This window comes from Lithobates pipiens, unplaced genomic scaffold, assembly GCF_037356315.1.
Source record: "Lithobates pipiens isolate NorthernLeopardFrog02 unplaced genomic scaffold, aLitPip1_a1.2 Scaffold_13, whole genome shotgun sequence".
NCBI lineage: Eukaryota > Metazoa > Chordata > Amphibia > Anura > Ranidae > Lithobates > Lithobates pipiens.
The window spans coordinates 270,630,055-270,654,149 of NW_027507718.1; the positions used below are offsets into that span (position 1 = coordinate 270,630,055).

At 40.2% G+C, this 24,095-nt stretch overlaps 1 protein-coding gene across 1 annotated transcript in view; it reads left to right on the top strand.

Moving 5' to 3' along the window:
* The window catches only part of MTTP (microsomal triglyceride transfer protein), an 88,707-nt gene that overhangs the window by 59,425 nt on the left and 5,187 nt on the right, over nucleotides 1–24,095 (top strand). The window contains exons 12-16 of the mRNA XM_077476616.1: nucleotides 11,602–11,813; nucleotides 14,600–14,697; nucleotides 18,765–18,886; nucleotides 20,968–21,195; nucleotides 23,437–23,561. Coding sequence (XP_077332742.1) covers nucleotides 11,602–11,813; nucleotides 14,600–14,697; nucleotides 18,765–18,886; nucleotides 20,968–21,195; nucleotides 23,437–23,561 — 785 coding nt within the window. The remainder of the gene's footprint in view (nucleotides 1–11,601; nucleotides 11,814–14,599; nucleotides 14,698–18,764; nucleotides 18,887–20,967; nucleotides 21,196–23,436; nucleotides 23,562–24,095) is intronic.

Consider the following 24,095-nt stretch of genomic DNA (forward strand, 5'->3'; position numbering starts at 1 on the left):
GGCACTGGATACTCCGTTAGGTGTTCATCTTGGCACAAAAGTGCAGCATGCGACGTTAGCTGCAGGTTGCTATGCAGGTCCATGGTCATGGTCCATGTGTATGGTTCTCAGAACTTGAAGACCCTTTCGGGGATATGCCCACCATGATGGGCAAAGCCTGGGCCATATTAGGCCTAGAGTTGTAGAGGTGGTTAGGCAGGATTTCACTGCATATGGACTCTAGTTCCTTGCTTTAAACAGCACTTTCTGTAGGTCATAGCACACAATGGTTTACTGAGCAGAGGATTTGGGGTGTTTTTCATTTATTGTGTAACCACTGCTATTTTGTCTCTAAAGCCTCATACACACGATCAGATTTCCGTCAGGAATTGTGTGATGACAGGCAGTTGGTGGAAAAAACGACCCTTTGTATGCTCTTGTCGGATTTTCCGAGCGTTTGTACACAAGTCCGTTGGACAAAAGTCCAAAGTACAAACAAGCATGCTCGAAAGCAAGGACAAGCTGGAAGCGGCAGGTCTTGTAAACTAGTGTTCGTAATGGAGAATTAACATTTGTGACATGGCAAATTATGAATTCTTGAAATGCAGCGCACAATTCTCGTCTTATTTAATGGGATAATATTCAAGCTGCTTTGCTGGTGATACTGATGGAGTTATTGCAAACAAATTTTCAATTAGATTTTTTTTTCTAGTGATATCAAGAATAATATTATTATGCTTGTTATTTTTATTTATTTTTTTTGATGCAGGTTACCACAGCACCATTATCCCATAGTTTTTAAGATCAAAGATATAACTATGTTGGTTTCCCTTGTTAATTTTACATTGTATTTTTTTAAATGTAAACTGCCTACTCCCAATCAGTCATTTGAAGTAAAACACATAGCCAAGTATTATTCTCCACAATTTTTTTATTGTGCATTAAAAAAGAAAACAAATAAAATTAGACTGTCTGCCAATAAAACTTGCATTCTACGCATCCACAAATATAGAAAATATACCAAATCAAATCATTATGCAACCAAAAAATAAAATAAAAGCCTCATGCATGTGTCCTGCTTCTTAATAAAGGGGGTCAACAGAGTTGGTGAAAGCAGAGGTCCGTCATTCGGAGATAATTCTGAAAATCATGCGGATTATTCTCCTGGAGCTCCTGCAGCAATGGCATATGACATAATTGCTCACGATTAATAAAGCAACCAGTTTTTGGTCCAAGAAATCCTCCTCCTCCTGTTTCTGGACTGGACTTGGGTCAAAGCAATAACTCCAGGGCCGCTAATAAATAACACGTTATCTCCTCCAATTCTGCAACATGGCTGGTTGACGAACAGCCGTTCAGAAACGAACTGAAAAGCGCGGAATGAAAAGTGCAAAATGAAAAGCACGAAATTAAAAGCACGAATCAACACTCACCAAACTTCTACTAACACTAAATTAGTAGAAGGAGCCCAAAGGGTGGCTCTAAAGAGCTGAAAAAACACGTAGTACGTCACTCATTCGTGTTTGTTGGTCGACAATTCCTTGCCGTTTGTATGCAAGTCAAAATCCAGGCACGCGCCTTCGTACAAAAGTCTGGGGTTTTGTCTGTGGAAAATCCAATCACGTGTACAAGGGGTTAACGCTTCTCCCATTATCGGACTCTGGCTCCCTCAGACACGCACCATGCTGCCTGTTCCACAAAAGCACATTTCTGCACCACTATGTCTGAATGTTTTTGGAAAGATCTCAACACTTTTAGAGCCTTCAGTTTCCAGAGTCCAAAAACATAATATTTTTCCCCCTGACTCTTTGCAAAAGTTATAAGCAGAACCTCATTAACTTGAAGATGTTACAGAAAGTCCTGGGGCAATATTTTAATAGTGGAGGCAGTGAAGGAACTTCCTTCCTTTGAAGCCTATGAGGTATAAGCTATGTCCAAACGCCAAAGGCTTTCCACTGTGGACACACTAATTAATGTTATGTGTGCTAGCGTTAGCCTAACAGCAACTGATTCTCTACAGCCAAAACTGACCCCTATGGGTACTAAGAGATTGGCTAAGTGTAAAAAAACTTTTCCCATACACATACAGATTGCTTGTGTGCTTTATGAGGACTGGCTCAGCCCTCAAAGGTTTATACTTCTCCTTTTTGCTGATCAGTATTCTATGGAAAGGGATTTTAAAACAAAATGGTCTATTGGGTCCCGTCATTTCAGTTCTCAATAAACACAAATAGTATACATGTACAATAGTAAAATGAAAATACAACAATAAAAAAACGGTTCCTATTGAGGATGTTCAAAACCAATAAAGAAAATTGCCCATGGCGCACACCATGCATCTGTAACTAAGAGAAGCACAAATAATATAAAGAAATATAAACAGGCAACAGTGGCCTGTGAGGTTAATTCACATAAATGGAAATGCACGAAGAGAGTAGCAATGTTGCAAATGGATAAGACAAATATGTCAACATGGACAATACTAAAATGATAAAATTATATCTCTCAGAAAATGAGATAAGATCGCTGTCAAGCAGCTATGATAGTGAGCCCTTGTGGATTGCCAACTCAGGGTTCCCCAGAGCGCAGAATCTAAGTCCCAGCCTGCTTCTTCACCAGGGCCTCTGATGATGGGGATGGACTTGCAGCAAGCTGAAACCAGGTTGTTGCGCCCAGGTACGCCCAGCCGAGGATACAGAGACCACTCGTGTGTGCAGAGTACAAACAGCAGGAGATAACAGGAAATTTTAAAAATTCCATGTAAAATTGACAAGGGACACCAACATAGTAGTATCTTTGATCCTAAAAACTAGGGCATAATGGTGTTGGGGTAACTTGCCCAAATAAAAAAAGAAGCATAATAATATTATTCTTGATATCACTAGAAAAAAAAGCCTTTGAAAATTCTTGTGCAATAACTCCATTAGTATCATCAGCAAAGCAGCTTCATTATTAGCCCATTAAAGTAGAAGAGAATTGTGCACTGCATTTCGACATTTCATAATTTGCCACGTCACGAATGTTAATTCTCCATTACGAACGCTAGTTTACAAGACCGACCACTTCTGGCTCATCCTTAGTTCCGAGCATGCGTGTTTGTACTTTGGACTTTTGTCTGACAGACTTGTGCACACACGCTCGAAAAATCTGACAACACACATATGTGCACGGGAAATTTTAAAACCTGCTAGCCAATATTCCTCCGCGGAAAATCTGACAACAATTGTCCGATGGAGCATACACACGGTTGGATTTACCGCCAACAGCCTGTCATCAAACATTTCCCGTTGGAAAGTCCAATCGTGTGTACGTGGCTTAAGGGCGCCTTGAGGACTGGAGTTGAAACACTGCTCTAGCCTTCATCATAGATGTTCTGGCGATTGCTTAGATGTTAACTGGTTTATGCCTTCCCACTGATGAAGATGCAACCTCAACTTCTGCATAAGATACAGGAGGAAAAGGTGGTAATGCGGTACATAGACATACTCAGACTTCGGACAGATGAACCATGGCCTCTTCCAAGTAGATAAGACTTAGTGGCCTAGAAAAAAGAGAAAAGGCAGTAACACCCCAATAAAGGGTCAGAGGGCGCTGGTCACCCCTAATAAGTAAAGAAAAAACAAAAAGATATCCCCTGGGTGGGGTTTTTAACAGCATATATTACCTGTGAGGGCTGATATATATACACAGTAGGAATAACTACTGAAATGACGTGGAAAGTTTGTAATACAATTATTTATTGATAAAAGAATTAAATGGGTGACACGGTGGTCAGGAAATTGAACTCCACTTGGTGAATAATGGTACATGTATAGACAGGGAAATTACATCATATGAACCCTATTACATCTGTATACACAGTAAAACATAGATAAAAGTAATCCTTTACGCGTTTCGACCCACTCAGGGGTCTTCTTCAGAAGGTTTATCTATTGTAAAAGAGAGGACAAACATAAATATATATCCATACATTATGATATATTGAAGGTAACCTACTATAAACAGAGTGAATGTCTGATATAGTGATATTGTACAAATATCGGTTACTATATATCACAGGTGAATACCTGTATAATCCACAGTGGAGATCCTCTTTAAAAGACAGGAATATGCTCAGACACATCCCTCATATGGCCTAAGTCAATCCAACTCCCCCAAGATTTACCATCACATGGGGAAGGCCTTCTTTGCATGGTATGAGGACAGATGGCTTAGCCCTAGGGAATACTCTATCACTCATATTTTGGCCTTTCTTCAGTCTGGTCATGACCAGCATCTTGCCCTCAAGGAACAAGCTTCTACCTTATCCATCCTCTTCCATTAACCTTTTATCTCACAATCCCTTATCCCTGGCTTTTCTACATGGATTTGCTCATATAATTCCATATTTCAACATCCTGTAAAACTTTAAGATTTCAACCTACTGCTCTCTGCTGTTCAGAGACTCCAGTTTAAACTGATTAGAGGCATTATATTGGAAAATCTCACATTTAAGGTTGCCTTCTTGGTTGCCATCACTTCTATTAGGCATGTTTCTGAGTTAGCAGCTCTCTCTTGTAACCTCTTGAGACCAAAACCTTCTTTCTTTACCTAGGGTGGTCTCCTCTTTCCACCTTCCAGCTTTTCCCAGGAGTCCCTTTTTGTTTTACCAGGTCTTTGTGATGTACTTATTGCTTCTTGTTTCACTATTGCTAGGTGGATCAGATTATTCTTCTCCAGGGCCTACACCCAAAGATTCCTCCTTTTCCTATTAGAGCCCATTCCACCAAGGCTATTGGAGTGTCCTGGGTTTTCCTCTGTTCACCTGTTTTCAAAGTTCTACCAGGTGGACATTCAGGTCTTAGCTAATGCAAGCTTTGGCTGCATGGTGCTTGAAGCTATCTTGAGTATTTTGTTCAGGTTCCTTAAACCCTTGTTTCTTTTGGGCCCGTTGGTAGTTACAGGTTACTACATTGTCACTCGCACATTAGTTTTATTGCTTGGGTATGTCCCATGGTCTATGAATACTAGTCCTGTGTCCTGCACTGTACGATTAAGATAATAGGAATTTTGACTTATAGGTAAATTCTTTATCTTGGAGAACAGTACTGTAACAAGTGAACAGTCACTAACAAGTGCATGTCCCCAAACTTAGAAGGATTTATCCACTTCCTGACCAGGCAATTGTTTGTGATACAGCACTGCATCGCTTTAACCGACAATTGCACGGCCGTGCGACGTTGGACCCAAACAAATTGATGTCCTTTTTTCCCCACAAATATAGCTTTCTTTTGATCACCTCTGCGTTTTTTTTTTTTTGCGCTATAAACACAAAAAGTGACAATTTTGAAAAAAAATTAATATTTTTTTACTTTTTTTTATAATAAATATCCCCCCAAAAAATGTAAAAAAAAGGAATTTCTTCCTCAGTTTAGGCCATAATGTATTTTTCTACATATTTTTGGTAAAAAAAATCCCAATTAGCATATATTGATAGGTTTGCGCAAAAGTTATTTCATTCTACAAAATAGGAGATAGATTTATGGCATTTTTTTTAAACTAGTAATGGAGGTGATCTGCAATTTTTAGTGGGACTGTGACATTGCGGGGGACAAATCGGACAATTTTTACACCTTTTGGGGACCAGTGACATTTATATAGCAATCAGTGCTAATAAAAAATGCACTGATTGCTGTATAAATGAGACTGGCAGGGAAGGGGTTAACGCCAGGGGCGATCAAGGGGTTAAATGTTCTCTAGGGAGGTGCTTTCTAACTATGAGGGGAGTGGACTGACAGGGGGCAGAGGAAGATCACTAAACTGTTCCTAATCACTAAGAACAGACAATCTCACTCTACACCCCTGACAGAACAGGGATCTGTATGTGTAAACAAACAAATGTGGAGCGATCAACATACAATGACAGAGAATTACGCAGGAGAGCCAACCTGCCACAGTACAACTGTGGAGGCTGGTCGGGGAGTGGTTAAAAAAGAACCTATCAACATAAAAATACACAACAACAAAAAAGTAGGTGGATTTAAGTAGGTGCATCCCTCAGTGGACATAATGGGGGTATTTGGGGGACAGTAAAAACACTAGTTAAGTCACATTGAAGTAGGATCATTGGCACTGTGGGGTAGATTTACAGTGCAAAATCTAGTTCAGCTGTGCATGGTAGCCAATCAGCATCTAACTTCAGCTTGTCCAATTAAGCTTTAACACTAAAACCTGGAAGCTGATTGGTTACTATGCAGAGCTGCATCAGAGTTTGTACTCTACAGTTTCAGTAAATCAACCCCAATGTAACTTCCTTGGGGATTTTGTTTTATCATTTCAGCCCAGTGTTTCACTTGAGTTTGACATGCCTGGTCTAGAGTCTTTTTAAAGTGGTTGTACACCCTGTACAACCACTTTTACCTACAGGTAAGCCTATATTTTACCCGTAGGTGTTTGAAATATCTCCTAAACCTCCACTGCACATGTGCACTTTAGAAAGGGCAGATCGCGCCGTTTCTAATAGGGGTCATGCCGTGACTGGTGGCTTACGCATGTGGGAGTGATGTCACGTGACTTTGGCCAGTCACAGAGCCGGAGTTCGCAGCTCTGGAAAGAAGGGGGGTGAAGATGGGCGCTCCCTGCTAGTGGAGACAGCGGTGACATCGCAGGCTTCGGTTTCAGGTAAGTGACACATAATGGGTTACTATGTGATGCATTGTAGCCCATTATGCTTTACCTTTGCAGGGAAATAAAGAGGAAGTAAAATCCACCAGGGTTAATTTCCTCTTTAAATAACAATATTAAAGTAGATATAACATGAAAGGAAAAACGTCACAAGCATTTCTGAATGTCATTAATAAAAAAGTACCTTTTTTTTTTTTTTTTTTACTATGCTATTCAGTTATTGTTTTGCACTCAAACAAACCGTATCGTTGAGATAAGAAGATAAGCAGGAAGTTGACCCTGTTATGAGCAAATATGGTCACCTTTATATATATATATATATATATATATATATATATATATATATATATATATATATATATATATATATATATATATATATATATATAAATCCTAGCTATATGTAGAAACAAGGCTTTTAAAACATTGGTAAATAGTATATTTAAGCATAATAAGTAACTTTAGAGCTTAACAATAAGATACAAAATCTACCTTTTATATGGATATGCACACTGTTTATTAGTAGACATGCTTTCTTTTTGATCTTATATTTTAATTCTGTGTTTAGGCACTGCCACTAAAGGTCAGAGGTTGGTGATGATTGAAAAAGAAACATGATTCATTTAGAGTCTGTGTATTTGTATTTAATGTTCCTTTTCTCTATTATTAAATGCTGTGTATGTGTATCTATAATTCATCATTTAACCACTTGGGATCCGCGCTATTGCAAAATGACAGCAATAGCGCGGACCCACATTTTCGGGACTACGTCTATTGACGTAGTCCCGGTTACGAGCGGCCTGCGCCCCCCCTGAGGGGCGCGCGCGGCGCGCTCTGTGATCGGCGAGTCCGTGAGACTCGCCTGATCACCGATCCGTGTAAGGGGTCGATCCCGACCCCTTATCACGTGATCAGCTGTCAGCCAATGACAGCTGATCATGTGATAAAACGGAGCCGGTAATCGGCTAGTATTCCTCCTCGCGCTGACAGCGCGAGGAGAAAAAAAAAAAGCCGATCGCCGGCGGCCGTGTTCGGGACATCAGTCCCGATCACGGCCAGCAATTTAAACGGACACCTGCCCCCTGCCAGTGCCCACCTGCCACCCGCAGTGCCATCCTGAAATAAAGTAAGTGCCCCCCTGTCAGTGCCACCCAGCAGTGCCCATAGTGCCCACAGTGCCACCCAGCAGTGCCCACAGTGCCACCCACAGTGCCACCCAGCAGTGCCACCCACAGTGCCACCCAAAATCTGCCTCAGGGGCTGCACCCCAGTGCCGCCCATCAGTGCCCAGCAGTGCCGCCCATCAGTGCCCAGCAGTGCCGCCCATCAGTGCCCAGCAGTGCCACCTATCAGAGCCACCTATCAGTGCCACCTATCAGTGCCCATCAGTCCCATCTATCTGTGGTACCTATCAGTGCCCATCCGTGCCACCCATCCGTGCCACTTATCCGTGCCACCCATCCGTGCCATCTTATCTGTGCCCATCTTTGCCCATCAGTGCCGCCTTATCTGTGCCCATCGGTGCCGCCTTATCTGTGCCTATTAGTGCCGCCTTAACTATGCCTATCAGTGCCCACCAGTGCAGCCTATCAGTGCCCACCAATGCAGCCCATCAGTGCCCACCAATGCAGCCCATCAGTGCCCACCAATGCAGCCTATCAGTGCCGCCTAATCAGCGCACTTCAATGAAGGAGAAAAATGACCCGTTTGCAAAATTTTATAACAAACTATTAAAACATGATTTTTTTTTTTTTTTTTTTTTGCATCTTTTTTTGTTTGTTTAGCAAAAAATAAAACTCCGAGCTGTAACTAAATACCACCAAAAGAAAGCTCTATTTGTGGGAAAAAAATGATAAAAAATTCATTTGGGTACAGTGTTGTATGACCGCGTAATTGTCACTCAAAGTGCATCAGCGCTGAAAGCTGAAAATTGGTCTGGGACTGAGGGGGGTTTAAGTGCCCAGTAAGCAAGTGGTTAAAGATTGTCATGATTATATTGATATCTGACAGCTATGAAAATAATGTCACTAGCATTGATAATTTTAAACAAATTTACATTTGGTTGAATTTGTTTTGATACATCTTTACCTGCAACATTTTATTCATATTCAAATATAGAGAAAGCGACAATGCGAAGTTAGAAATCAGTTCAAATTTCAATATGATATACAAAAAAATAAATAACAGCAAGTCAAAAAAACACAACATCAAATACACATTGCAAATAAAATGTCAAATACACAATTGGATATTGAAGGTGATTGTTTTCTTTATAGTGGATCTAAACTTAAAAGTGAAGATTTGCTATATTAGGGAACTTCTAGAAATGTTATTTGTGCCTAAGCTGTAGGGAAAAATCTATGATTTACATTGAATTCCTGTTGAAAAATAACAGTGCTCTTCCTGTGCCTAGGCCAGTGATGGCGAACCTTGGCATCCCAGATGTTTTGGAACTACATTTCCCATGATGCTCATGCGCTCTGCAGTGTAGGTGAGCATCATGGGAAATGTAGTTCCAAAACATCTGGGGTGCCAAGGTTCACCATCACTGCTTTCTGTTCCTTTAGGGCTCATGCACACAGGATGTTTTTGCAGCTGCTTTTAGGGACGCCTGGTGTTTTTTTTTCTGCTGCTGAACTCTCCTCCATGTTAGCCTATGTGTCCATGCACACATAAGCTTTCAGTGGCATTTGGAGGTATAAACATTTAGGGGCAGAAAAAAACCCAACCGCCAGTGTGTCCAGGAGCTGAGGCTATTTGGCTTTAAAAATGCAAAATGCACAAAAATGCGGCTAAACGCTGTTACAAGCTTTTAGCTGTGTTTAGCTGCATTCAGCCGAGTCTTTTTATGAAGTGTTTTTACTGTAAAATCCATTAAAATACTAATGCTCAAAAAGGTGCATAAACGCTATTCAAAAATGTGACTAAAATGAACGTTGCTTTTTTCTGACAGCAGTGTTGGCGTTTTTAACCACTTCAGACCCGGACCATTTTGCTGGCTTACAACCAGACCACTTTTTGTGATTCAGCACTGCGTCGCTTTAACTGACAAGTGCCCAGTCATGCGACGTGGCTCCCAAACAAAATTGACGTCCTTTTTTTCCCACAAATAGAGCTTTCTTTTGGTGGTATTTCATCATCCTTGCGTTTTTTTTTTGCGCTATAAACAAAATAGAGCGACAAAACGCATTCTTTTTTACTTTTTGTTATAATAAATATCCCCTAAAAATATATAAAAATAAATATTTTTTTCCCTCAGTTGCAGCTGATACATATTCTTCTACATATTTTTGGTAAAAAAAAATCGCAATAAGCGATTATTGATTGGTTTGCGCAAAAGTTATAGCATTTACAAAATAGGGTATAGTTTTATGGCATTTTTATTAATAATTTTTTTTTACTAGTAATGGCGGCGTTCAGCGATTTTTATTGTGACTGCGACATTATGGCGGACACATCGGACATTTTTGACATATTTTTGGGACCATTGTCATTTATACAGTAATCACTGCTATACAAATGCAGTGATTCCTGTGTAAATGACACTGGCAGTGAAGGGGTTAACTGGTGGGTGGTAGTGGAAGGGTTAAGTGTTCCTAGGGGCATGTTACTTACTGTTGGGGGCTGGGCTTTCTTTTAGTGAACACTGATCTCTGCTCCAATCACATGGAGCCGAGATCAGCGTCACTTGTTGCTAGGCACAATTGGGAGAAGCTGTTTACAATGACATCTCCTAGTTCAGCCGCCCCGTGAGACGAGTCCGCGGGACCCACAACCGGACTCACAGGGGCCCCCATCAGCACGCGAATGCGCTGCTGGCGGCGCGTTCGCGATGGCAGGGCAGCAAATTTAAAGGGACGTACAGGTACGCCCATTTTCCTGCCTGTGCCACTCTGCCGACGTACATCGGCGTGCGCCAGTCAGGAAGTGGTTAAAACATTCTGTTTACATGAGCCCTTAGCTTCATAGCTGTATATCAGCAGAGCTGCCACTGACTTCTAGTCTCACAAATTTGGAGTGTGATTTGGTGATATCACTACTGTGTTGGTCACTGTTTTCCTTGCTGGCGATGAAGCTTTACCTGAGAACAAGTAGGACAAGGATATCCTTGCTTCTGCTCTTCCATTCCTTGGATTTGTACCTTACCTAATGTTAGTTATCTAGCTGGTGAGGAGGCTGCACCTGAGGACCTGCGTGATAAGGATGTCCCTGCTTCTGCTCTTCCATTTCTTGGAATTGTGTTTGTTCCACCTTCTCTGATGATCTTAAATAATATCCCACTAGTCATTAGATCACAAGTCATCAGAAAGGCATAAGAAAGCAAAGCCCTATGCTCATGAGATTGTCACTTTCACAAGGAGACATGGTGTTGAACAAGGCATAATAAGCCAATAAAGAGGAAAATATTCAGTTGCATGGAGAGCTCAGGCAACACTGGTGACTAAGACCCCTTCCACACTGAGGTGCCTTACAGGCACTACAGCGCTAAAAAAAAGGGGCCTTCATAGTGCCTGTAAAGAGCCGCTCCTGTCTCCCGAGTGTGAAAGCCCTCAGGCTTTCACACTGGAGCGGTGCGCTGGCAGGACGCTAAAAAAAAGTCCTGCTAGCAGCATCTTTGGAGCGGTGAAGGAGCGGTGTATACACCGCACCTTCACTGCTCCTGCCCATTGAAATCAGTGGAGCAGCGCAGCTATACCGCCGGCATATCGCTGTTCTGTTTTAACCCCTTTCTCAGCCTCTAGCGGGGGATAAAAGTGCCCCGCTAGCGGCTGAATAGCACACTGAAATTGATGGTAATGCTTTACCGCCGACACAGCCACCACCCCAGTGTGAAAGATACTAGTTCCTTGTCCTCTGCTTGCCTTTTTGAGCACAACATACACAGTACAATCATCTTTAAGTGTATGAAACAATTACTACATTCTTATCTATTGTACATATTTTCTTTTTCTGAATTAGGTAAAAAAAGTAATGAATCGCATCTACCACCAGAATTATAGAATACATGAAAAGACGGCGAGGACATCTGCAGCAAATATAATACTGAAGAGCAACCCTACATACATTGAAGTAAAAAACCTGCTTCTTTCTATTGGCCAACTCCCACTAGAAATGAACAAGTACATGCTCTCTGTGTTCCAAGATATCCTTCATTTCCAGATGCCTGCCAGGTACCAAAGACCACAGGGAAGCAATGGATCAATGCTATCATAGACATTGATGATTATTCAGGCTTAGTTGCTATGGATTATTGCATTTTGTACTACTAAATTGTATGTCAAAGCAAAATTTAAAAAAAAAATACATCTTTGCAATACATGCACATTTCCCTATGTTGTATCCCTTTAAAGATTGTGCAAATACAGAAAAATACCTGTTGATGTGCCAGAAATGCACAGCTACTAAGTGCTGTTGTTGACTGACTACACAAATCACTGACAACACATAGGCCTTTTTCTGACATTTGTTGTTTACAAGTAAAAATCTGTATTTTTTGCTAGAAAATTACGTAGAACCCCTAAATATAATATATAAATATATATATATATTTTTTTTTTTTTTTTTTTTTTTTTAAATACACTGTAATGGATTTTAAAAAACACAAAAGTAAAGTTAGCCCAATTTTTTTGTATAGTGTGAAAAACGATATTAAGTCGAGTAAATAGAGACCTAACATGTCTTGCTTTAAAATTAACTACAATACTTAAAATCTCCATAGGGCAACGGTTAAAAATTTTTTACAGGTTGCCTGTTTAGAGTTACAGAGGACCTTTTGTGCTAGAATTATTGCTCTCACTCTAACGATCACGATAATAACTCACAGGTATTGTTTGAATAGCATTTACATATGCAGGCACGACTTATGTATGCATTTGCTTCTGTGCATGTTCTTATTTATTTTACTTTTTATTTACTGGTTTTTTTTTTCACTGTCCCTTTCATTTTTTTTTTATTACTTTTATTCCTATTATGATAATAAAAAAAAAAACAGGAGATATCCATTACCATTTACCCTCAAATGAAAGCCCAATTTGTCAAGAAAAAAACAAGGTATAATTCTCCTGGATGCACAAAGTAGTTGTACGGTTTTACTAACACATGCCAAAGTTGCAAAATTCTATTTAGGTATTAAAGTGGTGGCAGAAGGTTTTTATCTTAATGCATTCTATATGCAGCATCTACCCTCAGCCCCCCTAATACTTACTTGAGCCCATCTAGATCCAGCGATGTTGCAGGAGCGTCTCTGCTGCCTGGGACTCCACTCTTCATTGGCTGAGGCAGCAATGTGGTGCCATTGGTTACCGCTGCTGTCAATCAAAGTCAATAAGCCAATGAAGAGAGAAAGGAAAGGAAATGTGTGATGACAAGCTGTTGGCGGAAAATCCGACCGTTTGTACGCTCCATCGGACAATTGTCAGATTTTCCGCGGACAAATGTTGGATAGCATGTTTTAACATTTTCCATGGACAAATGTCTGTCGCATTTTCGGAGCGTGTGTACACAAGTCCATCGGACAAAAGTCCAAAGTACAAACCTTGCATTCTCGTAAGCAAGGACGAGCCAGAAGCGGTCGGTCTTGTCAACTAGCCTTCGTAATGGAGAATTAACATTCGTGAAGTGGCAAATTATGAAATGTCGAAATACAGCGCATATTATCTTATTCTTTAATGGGATAATAATGAAGCTGCTTTGCTGGTGATACTGATAGTTATTGCAAACACATTTTCAAAGGCTTTTTTTTTTCTAGTGATATCAAGAATAATATTATTATGCTTTTTTTTTGGGGGGGGGGGGGGGAGTTACCACAACACTATTATCCTGTAGTTTTTAAGATCAAAGATCAAAATTGTCCCTTGTCAATTGTACATTGTATTTTTTTTTTTTTTATGTAACTACCTACTTCCAAACTGTCATTTGAAGTAAAACACATAGCCAAGTATTATTCTCCACAATTTATTTATTGTGCATTAAAAAAAAAAAAAAAATTAGACATGCTATCTGCTAATAGAACTTAACTAAAAAGTGCATTCTATGCATCCCAAAAATATAGAAAATATATCAAATCAAATCATTATTCAAGCAAAAAATAAAATAAAAGCCTCATGCATGTGTCCTGCTTCTTAATATAGGGGGTCAACAATGCCAAGAGTTGGTGAAAGCAGGGGATAATTCTGAAAATCATCTGGATTATTCTCCTGGAGCTCCTGCAGCAAAGGCATATGACATAATTGGTCGCTATTAATAAAGCAACCAATTTTTGGTCCAAGAAATCCTCTTCCTCCTGTTCCTGGACTGGGCTTGGGTCAAAGCAATAACTCCAAGGCCAATAATAAATAACACTTTATTTCCTCCGATTCCTCAACATGTCTGGTTGATGAACGGCCGTTCAGCAAGGAACTGAAAAGAGGAAAATGAAAAGCATAATATGAGAAGCGCAAACTGAAAAGCACTAAATGAAAAGCACAAAATGAAAAGTGCAAATCAACACTCACCAAACTTCTACTAACACAAAATTAGCAGAAGGAGCCGAAGGGGTGTCGCTAAAGAGCTGAAAAACCAAGTAGTACGTCACTACGTTCGTGTTTGTTGGCCAACAATTCCTTGCTGTTTGTATGCAAGACAAATTTTGGCAAACGCCCTTTGGACAAAAGTCCACGGTTTGGTTGGCCAACAATCCGATTGTGTGTATGAGGCTTTAGAGTTTGTGCTTCCCTATTTAGATTTCTGGTAAATCCGTTAGTTACATTGATGTAACGTTTGAGTTTTATAGACTCTTTTCTGGTCCAGTAACCCCATCTTGAAGGGATCACACTTTGAAGCTGGAAGAATTACAAGTAGACCAATTATATTAACACGTGAAATGCTTTGAAACCTGATTTTTAAAGGATGTTTAATGTTTCTTCTTATATAATGGAATTGCTTGTACATTCTGAGCTGATTTATTGTTTGCTTTTAGTAAACTTATTCGTGAAGTTTTGAAGGATATGAAAATTCATAACTATGACCGCTTCTCAAAACCTGGCTCCTCATCTGCCTTTTCTGGATATATAACACGTATGTGTCATTTTTAACTTTGATGCCTTTTTTTAAAACTGTGTGCATTGGCAAAAAAAAAAAAATCAGCACATCTCCCCATTGCATGCACATTTCCCCCACTGCAGTAGAGAAAATATATTTTGATCCTGGAAGAAATCCAATAAGCTTCTAACTTCCTGTAGTGAACTGACAACACATTTCCTGTCCTAGGGGACCAATGCTACTCCTCCATAGGTACTGTACAGTGGGTGTGTTTTTTCAACATTGGGCAGGATGTGTGTTAACTGGCAGGATCATCAGGTGTAAATAAAATAAAAACATTCTGAGAAAAAAAACCTAATATAGACACAGACACCACATCTAAGAACTTGTAAGTTGCAATATAATAAGCTTTTGTTTTGGGTACACTTTAATGGTAATAAGTTCATACAACATATTTTCAGCAACATATTTTTAAAGGGCATTTATAAGTATTTACATTTTCATATAACCTGCAGATATGGCTCTTTGCCTGCCTTCATCCAGCCCTTGGGACACTATTCCTTCCACTGATACAAATAATGTGGCAGCATTTCTCCCACTGACACCAACAATGGGGCAATATTCCTCTCACTAAAACCAATCATGGGGCATTGTTTCCTTTCATTGACGTCTGGGCATTTTCTAATCCCACTGGCCACAGTTCAGCCCCCTTGAAGCATGAAGGACAGTAAACTGGCCCTTTGGAAAGCTTGGATACCCCCGGATCTAGAGTATGCATTATATAACTGAAGAACTTTTACCACAGTTTCATAGAAACCACCTTAAGAGTGTGGAACCAACCCATTCTGGTCCTCATAATACAATTCAACCCTTCTACTTATCTGTGAATAAGGACCAAGAAAGGCAGCACCGGTATTACAATGTATTCCACATCCGTTGCACGTTTCTTACCTGACCCTAGCTTTGCACATGCTTCAGTATTTAACAGATCACCAATAGAACTGGAAAGGTTTCTTGGAGGAAGGGGAAGGAATCGTTATCTTGCACCAAATGCCATCTTATTCATGGTTTAATAGTGGTTATCTGGTTGTTGAAGCGGTTGTTGAACTACTCAATGGCCATCATCCCTAGTTTATTAAATTGATAGTGCTGCATTTATCGCTGCCAAAGATAACACTCTCAAAATTACTCTTTCCAACATGTACAGGATTGTACAAAGCACTCTGTATTAAAAAGTCTATGGACACATGAAAGCATAATTTCATAATTGGTAATTATAAAAAAAAAATATTTTGTAATTGATCTAAATAATCATTTAATAATATAATACAGTGGTGTGAAAAAGTGTTTGCCCCCTTCCTCATTTCCTGTTCCTTTGCATGTTTGTCACACTTAAGTGTTTCGGAACATCAAACCAATTTAAACAATAGTCAAGGACAACACAAGTAAACACAAAATGCAATTTGTAAATGAAGGTGTTTATTATTAAAGGTGAAAAAAAATCAAAACCATCATGGCCCTGTGTGAAAAAGTGATTGCCCCCTAAACCTAATAACTGGTTGGGCCACCCTTAGCAGCAACAACTGCAACCAAGCGTTTGCGATAACGTGCAATGAGGCTTTTACAGCGTCCTGGAGGAATTTTGGCCCACTCATCTTTGCAGAATTGTCCTAATTCAGTTACATTAGAGGGTTTTCGAGCATGAACGGCCTTTTTAAGGTCATACCACAACATCTCAATAGGATTCAGGTCAGGACTTTGGCTAGGCCACTCCAAAGTCTTCATTTTGTTTTTCTTCAGCCATTCGGTGGTGGACTTGCTGGTGTGTTTAGGATCATTGTCCTGCTGCAGAACCCAAGTTCGTTTCAGCTTGAGTACACGAACAGATGGTCGGACATTCTCCTTCAGGATCTCTTGGTAGACAGCAGAATTCATAGTTCCTTTTATCACGGCAAGTCTTCCAGGTCCTGAAGCAGCAAAACAGCCCCAGACCATCACACTACCACCACCATATTTTACTGTTGGTATAATGTTCTTTTTATGAAATGCAGTGTTCCTTCTACGCCAGATATACTTGGACACACACCTTCCAAAGAGTTCCACTTTTGTCTCATCGGTCCACAGAATGTTGTCCCAAAAGTCTTGGGGATCATCAAGATGTGTTGTGGAGAAATTGAGACGAGCTTTGATGTTCTTTTTGCTCAGCAGTGGTTTTCTCCTTGGAACTCTGCCATGCAGGCCATTTTTGCCCAGTCTTTTCCTGATGGTGGAGGCATGAACGCTGACCTTAACTGAGGCAAGTGAGGCCTGCAGTTCCTTGGACGTTGTTGTGGGGTCTTTTGTGACCTCTTGGATGAGTCGTTGCTGCGCTCCTGGGGTAATTTTGGGCGGCCGGCCACTCCTGGGAAGGTTCACCACTGTTCCATGTCTTCGCCATTTGTGGATAATGGCTCTCACTGTGGTTCGCTGGATTCCCAAAGCTTTGGAAATGGCTTTATAACCCTTTCCAGACTGATAGATCTCAATTACTTTCTTTCTCAATTGTTCCTGAATTTCTTTGGGTCTCGGCATGATGTGTAGCTTTTAAGGATCTTCTGGTGGACCTTACTGTGTCAAGCAGCTCCTATTTAAGTGATGCCTTGATTGTGAACAGGTGTGGCAATAATCAGGCCTGGGTGTGGCTAGAGAAATTGAACTCAGGTGTGAACAACCACAGTTATAGTATGTTTTAACAAGGGGGGCAATCACTTTTTCACACAGGGCCATGATGGTTTGGATTTTTTTTCACCTTTAATAATAAACACCTTCATTTACAAATTGCATTTTGTGTTTACTTGTGTTGTCCTTGACTATTGTTTAAATTGGTTTGATGTTCTGAAACACTTAAGTGTGACAAACATGCAAAGGAACAGGAAATGAGGAAGGGGGCAAACACTTTTTCACACCACTGTATATTGATAAGTATATCAGTGTGTGTATATATATATATATATACAGACATACCCCACTTTTAAGTACACAATGGGGCTTATTTACTAAAGCTGGAAAGTGCAAAATCAGACTCACTTCTGCATAGACACCAATGAGCTTCTAACCCCAGCTTGTTAAATTAAGCTTTTGTAATAAAACCTGGAAGCCCATTGGTTTCTATACAGAAGCGTTTTTGCACTTTCCAGCTTTGGTAAATAAAACCCATTGTGTGCATATATATATATATATATATATATATATATATATATACACAGGGCTTTTTTTCAGTGGGAACGCGGGGGAACGCATTTCCGGCACCTCCAGCACTGAATGTATGTACTGGCAAGGTCTGGAGGGTCTATTGATGCTGGCTGATGGGGTATCTATTATTGCTGGTGGGGATCTGTTTTTGTGTTAGGATCTATTGTTGCTGGGCTAGTCTACTGCTGCTTGTGGGGGGTCTTATCTTGCTGGGGGGGTCAATTGTTGCTGGGTGGGATCTACTGTTGAGGGAGAGGTCTATTGTTGCTGGGGTGGCACTTTGCTGTAGTGGGTCCATTGTGGCTGGGGGAAAGTCTTTAGTTGTGTGGGGGATCTATTATTGCTGGGAAGGGGGTCCTTTGTGGGGTGGAGTCTATTATTGCTCATTGCAAGGGATCTGTTTTACTATCTTTCTTGTTTTCATTAACAAACTTCATAGAAATTACTGAGTAGCACACAATAATTGGTTCTGCATTCTCTGAAAGGTTCTGTACTGGGAGGTGGGTAGGGTGGTGGAACCAAGGGATGGTGCTCAGAGACAGGTATGGGGGGCAAGCGTACATATTCGCCAGCACACCATGGATCGACAAATTTTCATCCAAAAGGTTTAATGAAGAGAAGCACATCACAAAGGAGAAGTGTAACGTTTTGGAGCCGCGCAGGACCCCTTCGTCAGGCATGTGATGGGGTATGGGTGGCAGAGACGAAGGGTAACTTGGAAGGGGGAGTTCCTGCACCTATTCCCTGAGAAAAAAAGCCCTGTGTATATATATATATATATATATATATATATATATATATATATATATGTTAATGTTGCTTATTAGCTTTTAATTTTGATAGCTTCTAAATGAATATTCTCATTCATTCAGGTGGCCCTGATTCCTCGGCAACATATAGTCTTGACATCCTCTACTCTGGTTCAGGCATCCTAAGAAGAAGCAACATGGATACCTTTGCCTATTCCAAAAATACAGAACTGCATGCCATTCAGGTAAATAGGAGCATAGACAATTTAATTATTAACTACAAATACCCTGGTAAGTATGCTTGCTGATTCTGTGTGGTATCCTTTAGGCCTTGTCCTGAAGACTGAGAACTTCCTTCAAGATGTGTTGCCTGACATGTTATATTTCATGCTAAATTAGCACTCAACAGCTGAAATGCATCTCAGGACCTTGAGAACTGTATGTGTAACAGGAGCATAGCAGAGGGAAATACACCTGTGTAATATAACAGATGGCTTCCCTTGCTTTTTTTTATTTATCCTGTTTTTACTACAAAGTATTATTCTCCACACAGTGGACCCTTTAAGGTGACTGTATTGAAAATCCTGGTCAATGTAGGTAATTCTTAGGTCTATTATAACAATACAGAAACAATGCTAAACGGAATTGTGGTCCATGAATGGATTTTTTTTGGGGGGGGGGGGGGGGATTGATGCCCTTTGTTGTGGATTGCAGACCCTCCAATGGCATTTTTTTGAAAATAAAATACATCCAACATCCAACAAGGAGACTAGGGCATCCTTTTAATGACCACAGCAGGTATGCATACCAAGACCAAGTGCAGAGATCATACCTACAGAGTTGCAGAGAGATATACAGTACAATATTATCAGGTGGTTTAACTCTTTAGCATCTGTGGAAACTTTGAAATATCAGTTGTGGTTGGTCTAGCCCTTTAGTAAAGGGAAATAGGGTGTCATATTAAAGGCTTAGGATTTAAATGATATTATGAAAGTTTTTGACAGTGGCCAGATATAGGAATTCTCTATCTTTAGTAGAGCTGCAGGATTCTGGCTAAAATGAGAATCACATTTTTTTTGCTTAGAAAATAGATCATGATTCTCTCACGATTCTTGCAGCGTTTTTGTTTTTTTATTATTATTAATTGAAGTGTATTTTTTCCCAAAAAATTGCGTTTGAAAGACCGCTGGGCAAATACAGTGTGACATAAAATATTGTAGCAATTGCCATTTTTTTCCCCTAGGGTCCCTGCTAAAATATATATAATGTTTGGGAGTTCCAAGTAATTTTCGAGCAAAAAATATTGATTTTAACTTAAGAAAGAAGGGTCAGAAAAAGATTTAGGCTTTAAGTGGTTAAACTTCCTGCATTTACACTTGTTGAAAACTTGGCAAACTGCCCAGATTTTTTCTTTATAAACAGAAGTGTATCCCTTTGATCTAGGAAAGAAGCTTAGTTACAATGTTTCATATTAAAGCGGGAGTCCGCCGGGACTCCGCGTTTTTTTTTTTTTTTAAAGCCAGCAGCTACAAATACTGCAGCTGCTGACTTTTAAAATAGTGACACTTACCTGTCCAGCGCGCCCGCGATGTCCGCACCCGAAGCCGATCTCTCAATCGTCTCTCGGGTGCTGCCGCCACCATCTTGGGTATGGGAATCAGGAAGTGGAGCCTTTCGGCTTCATTTCCTGGTTCCCTACTGCGCATGCGCGATTCGCGCTGCGCAATAAGGATGGACCCGCTGCCTCTGGGATCTGTGTGTTTCCCAGCAGGCAGCGGGGGGACTTTCGGAAAGGGGCGTAATCTACGCCCCTTTCTGCAGAGAGCTATCCCGGAAGTGGGTGCAGATACCTGTACTGTACAGGTACCTGCACCCCCCTCCCCCCTGAAAGGTGCCAATTGTGGCGCCGGAGGGGGGGAGGGTTCCGATGAGCGGAAGGTCCACTTTAGGGTGGACCTCCGCTTTAGAAACTTGGCAGACTGCCCAGGTGTTTTCTTTTGACAGCTGTGAGAGCAGATAAGTCTCTCCACTTGTTATATGAAAGAATTGGCAAACTCTGCAATAGAGATCGTTAGAGGGGATGAATCGAGATCGCGATTTTTTTAAGATTAATTGTGCAGCTCTAATCTTTATGATATCGTCCAATTATCTGATAAAGCCACATGCATGTTCTTCATACATGCACTAGTAATAAGCCACGTAAATTACTTTGTGTTCACTGTTATGATCATGCAGAATTGTGATAGAGTATTCGGCACTTTTAGTCAATTCTAAATCAAATACTATTGTAATATTTTTCAGCCCAACACTATTTATTTTATTATAGGTTGTTATTGAAGCACAAGGACTTGAATCGCTAATAGCTGCAACACCTGATGAAGGAGAGGAAGACTTGGAGTCCTTTGCTGGAATGTCAGCCATCTTGTTTGATGTTCAGCTTCGCCCTGTAACCTTTTTCCAGGGTTATAGTGATTTAATGTCAAAAATGTTTTCAGCAACTGGTGACCCAATAAATGTAGTGAAAGGACTGGTGCTTCTAACAGACCATTCTGAGGTAATAATGCACACAAATTTGCATTACTTAATTTTTGTGTATATGTCTAAGTTATAAGTGTGAAAGAACTTATAATACATCTGTGTTATTTCTATACCTACACACTGATGATTAAGTATACATTTCCAACACTTACTAAATGTCATCTCATACTGCATTCCATAATGCTATCCCCCTTCACACATGCCTAGGTTTTGCAAGCATACGTGTTTTCACTCTACATCTCACATTGGCTCACACAACACCTCACAGTATTGTATATCACCACTCCAGCAACCCTGACCTGCAGTCTGTCAAATATATTTGAGGTGGAATTGTATTATTATGATTATCACCTTGGTTATTTTATTAAGCAGTCCACACCAGCCACACTAGTTTTCTATTCCATAAAAAAGTTTTTAGTGCTGTATCTAATGCTAGGACAGGGTCATTCAGTGCCCACGGTGAAGATACCAAACTGCACAAATCCCCCCGCTTTTCCATTTTCTTCCCTTAATGTGTGAACAAGATTGTCTTCTGCTGTCTTAATCCCACTCCTTACCTCAATGACAATGCACAAATCTCGGGTGCCATTTGGATTTCACATGGACCTAGAAAGTGTGCAGGGACATCATGGGACTTGCCTGCTGTGTGTTCCCTGTGCTGCTTCTGAATATTGCCCCTAATTGCCATGGCATATAATGAAGGACTAAAAAGGATGTGGCGATGGTAATAAGGTAAGTATAAATCTGTGTACAGCACTGAGTATAGAAGGAGGCAGAGTAAAATGTATAGCATGCCACACAGAGTGAAACAATGCAGAAAAGGTAATTTACAGCACAGCATACAGAATGAGGGAGTATGGAAAATAAAATGTTCAAGAAGGCTTAAAATTGTGGCTGTTGGAATATATAAACATTGACTGCATCTCCTTGAAGACCATTTTCCACCAAGATTCTTTGATTTTTTTGTTAGTCATCAATGGTCATGTTAGGCTCACATTTGGGCTGATTCAGCAAGAATCAGCCAAAATTGGAGCCATGCATAGCCAACATTTAGCCTCGATAGGGGCATACTGTAGATCAATATTTTTTAAACACAGCCTTCAGGGTCTGATTACATTTCATCAGTTGTAGAAAAACTGCTCACTGGCTCCATAGCAAACACCACCTTCCTGCAGTTCTAGAGGGTGGGGGCAGTTATGGCAAAGCTTCACTATAGGTCAGAGATAGGCAGCGTTTGCTTACTGTGTGTACTCAAACTTTGGGCTGATAGGGGTCTGCCTAGTGTAACAGATCTCTACCAGGTGGCTCATTCAGTTGATTGGGTATTAGATGAACCATTCCTAACTATTAATCTGCAAATTTGCCTGGGTTTAATTTGCTATGGGTTTGGCCAGTCTTGTGTAAAGTTTGGCAAATTCACTGAAGTCCATAGGAGGCAAATCCTGTTGTTAAATTCTTACCATTTCTAGGGCTAATAGGCAAACACCTGTCAAAAAAAAAAGGTATGGAAAGCTGGGCATTGTCATGGTGAACATGCATCAATGTAAAAAAAAAGCATAAAGCAGAGAGGAGGTTTTGTGTGACTGTGTGTATGCAAGCCAAGCTTGAGTGGAATTCCGCTCGTGTACACGGCATTAGGCATTGGCGAAATGTGTGCAGATTGGGACCATGAAAAGTATTTCTTTAGAACACAGGCTGATGCCCCCAGGAAGTCATGGCCCCAGTCTTGTGTAAACTGAGGTTTATAGTGCGTAAGCAAGAGATAAACCATTATTTCAAAGCAATTATAGCAATTTATGGACATTTGGGCCTGATTCACACCTGTGCATTTTTAGTGCTTTTTGCATTTTGCAGGTTTGCACTACAGTCCATTTAACATGGTTTCCTATGGAACACGCTCTGTAGTGCAAATCTGCAAAATGCAAAAATCATTAAGAATGCATAGGTGTGAATTGGGCCTAAAAGATTTTCTTAGATGAAATAAGGCTGAATATAATGGAAAACATATTGCAGAGTGTTCATGTTGTCCATGCGGAATTGCAGAATGAATAGATGCACATAATTGCAGTAATACATGTCAGGTATTAGGAAGATTGTTTCTTTCAGTGTGTTTGTGCAGTAGAAGAAATATAGATGATCAGCACATTGATTTTTTTGTGAAATATGAGCAGTATTTTTGCTATATTATAGTAACAAGTTTTAGATTCCTTTCCCCATCTTTCCCAATAATACTGACCCTGTGCTATTACTTTCTTAGACTATTCAGCTGCAGTCTGGGCTACAGGCCAGTGTAGAGTTCCAGGGTGGACTGGCCATTGATATCTCAGGGGGAATGGATTTCAGCCTGTGGTATCGAGAATCCAAAACCAGTGTTAATAACCGGTAAGATACCCTGTTATCATGCTCAGTATAAAACAGATATCTACCTGAATTCCAAAGCATACAAAGTTTTGTTTTTGTTTTTTATAATCGGCATAACGTTGCAAAAAAGCTATCGGTCTTATTTAACAAATCAGAGAAAAGTGCAGTTGTGTATTGAAAGAAATCAACCAATAAGACATTTCATCAATTCAGAGTAGTTGGGACAATGAGAAATGATGCTGACTTGCTGTAATGGAGTAGAGTTCTTTGTACATTACATTTTAGCCTCACTAAGCAAAGGCCTATGTGCTCATGTGCCTAATTTCTTTGACACCACTTTTGAAACTGTATTAAATAATACAGTTACATATAACTCAGTTCAATAAGTTCAATTTCTTGTCAGTTATATCAGAGAACATTTATAGGTTGAACTTGTGTATTTTTTTCAAACTTATGAGCTATGTAATTATGTGACCCAGGACATTAAAGTAAATCTAAACCCAAAAACAGAAATTACCTTTATTGTAATATTTTAGTCCTTAGGTGTGTTGTGTT